Here is a 1,479-nt window from a genome sequence, read left to right as displayed (position 1 = left end):
GTGGACGAGAATAAAAGCACAGTCACTGATGAGTAATCCCACCATGAGAGCTCCTGAAAGTCCGGAGTCTAATGAACTACCCAACATTGCTGAACTATTTATCTTCATTGATATGTAACCCTGAAGAGCCGCTAGAGTGAAATACAAAATGCTACCTATTGAAAGAATTGCCGCTACGCCATAGGATATATCGGGTTGGTCTTTTAGAATGATTTTCTTAATGGACAATGCGGTTGTCAACGTTCCACTTGAAAGGAATGACACCGCAAACACTAAGCAGGCAAGTCTCTCTTTTTTGAATCCCAAATTGCCGCTCTGTGTGCTTTTAAATCTCCATAGTAGAACTAATGAGCAGATAAAAGCATTCCCCGTGTCAAAAGACAGAGCAAGGACAGACGAACTATTAAATGAGTTCGATGACTTGAAAGAAGCAATTGTTATTCCAAGTGAAACCACAATGCAAATCACTGTCACCCATATCGCTGCCTTTCTCCATTGTTTCAGCGTTCGTTCGGGAAGTCGTCTTTTGGATTTGTCTTTCGATATGTTGTCGTCCATCGTAGAAATGCAGGGTGTATGACCCACTTTTTGTTTTTCGATTTCACCCTTATCTGGAGAAATTTCGGCGACAAAATTTCCAGAAAGCTTCGGCGTGAGATTACGGACATGAGAGGGATGCAATGTTTGCTCTGAAACCGAAAAAGTCTCAGTATGTTTGTCCTCGTCGCCGTCAAGTTCACCCTCACTTCGTTGACACGGAATATTCATCAAACAGGACTTATTTCAGTTCGACTGCGCGTCAAATCAATTTCTTGTAGAAACAAGCCAAATTTGCTGTTGGGTATATGGAGTGTTCTAGACAACGACAAGCTTGGCTGATCATGCAAGTTGAAAAGAGTCACAGTGAGGTTGGAATCGAGAAAAAAAAGTCTTTAACGTATTGTGTTTGACTGAATAGATGTTTGTGTTATATTACATGTGTCACTGATTACATTATTTAATTATGGGAGGGGTTTTATCATCAGCGAGAATTGAAACACTGATTCTCAGCCTGCTTCGTTTGAATGAAAAGGACAGATAAAATGGATACCAGTTAAGGATTACTTAATATTTTATCATTCTTCTAAAAGTTATCGATGTATTTGAAATTTAATGGTCTCATTCTTTCAAATGTTTTGAGACTTAAAAGTCTAAAGGTTGCTTGAGAAAAAAATAAGTATGCACTTGATGTTCACTGCTGAATTTACACAATGAAACACAACTCATTTAGCACACAATTTAAATTGTCTGCGGTTTTGGTAGTATGGATAAGTATGCATTTTCTAGCACATAAATTATAAATGCACATTGTTATGCGTCTCTTGAACTCAATGAAGGCAGAGTAGATCTAAAAATAATGAAACTTCTGTTTTGCCTTATACATTGGTATATCAATAGTTTCCCGCAAGGTGAGACATTTGAACTTAACTTTTAAACTGG

The 1,479-nt window shown here is 38.0% G+C and overlaps 1 protein-coding gene across 1 annotated transcript in view; it reads right to left on the bottom strand.

Moving 5' to 3' along the window:
* LOC137990755 (transmembrane protein 163a-like) overlaps positions 1–868 on the bottom strand; it is a 1,200-nt gene extending 332 nt beyond the window's left edge. The window contains exon 1 of the mRNA XM_068835867.1: positions 1–868. This exon is cut by the window's left edge and continues 332 nt beyond it. Within this exon, the coding sequence (XP_068691968.1) occupies positions 1–768 (768 nt within the window). The 5' untranslated portion in view covers positions 769–868.
* Positions 869–1,479: the final 611 nt, after the last annotated feature.

Source organism: Montipora foliosa, chromosome 2 (genome assembly GCF_036669935.1).
Source record: "Montipora foliosa isolate CH-2021 chromosome 2, ASM3666993v2, whole genome shotgun sequence".
Classification (NCBI taxonomy): Eukaryota; Metazoa; Cnidaria; class Anthozoa; order Scleractinia; family Acroporidae; genus Montipora; species Montipora foliosa.
The sequence above is the reverse complement of the archived record's forward strand: the minus strand, read 5'-3'. Positions and strand labels throughout refer to the sequence as shown.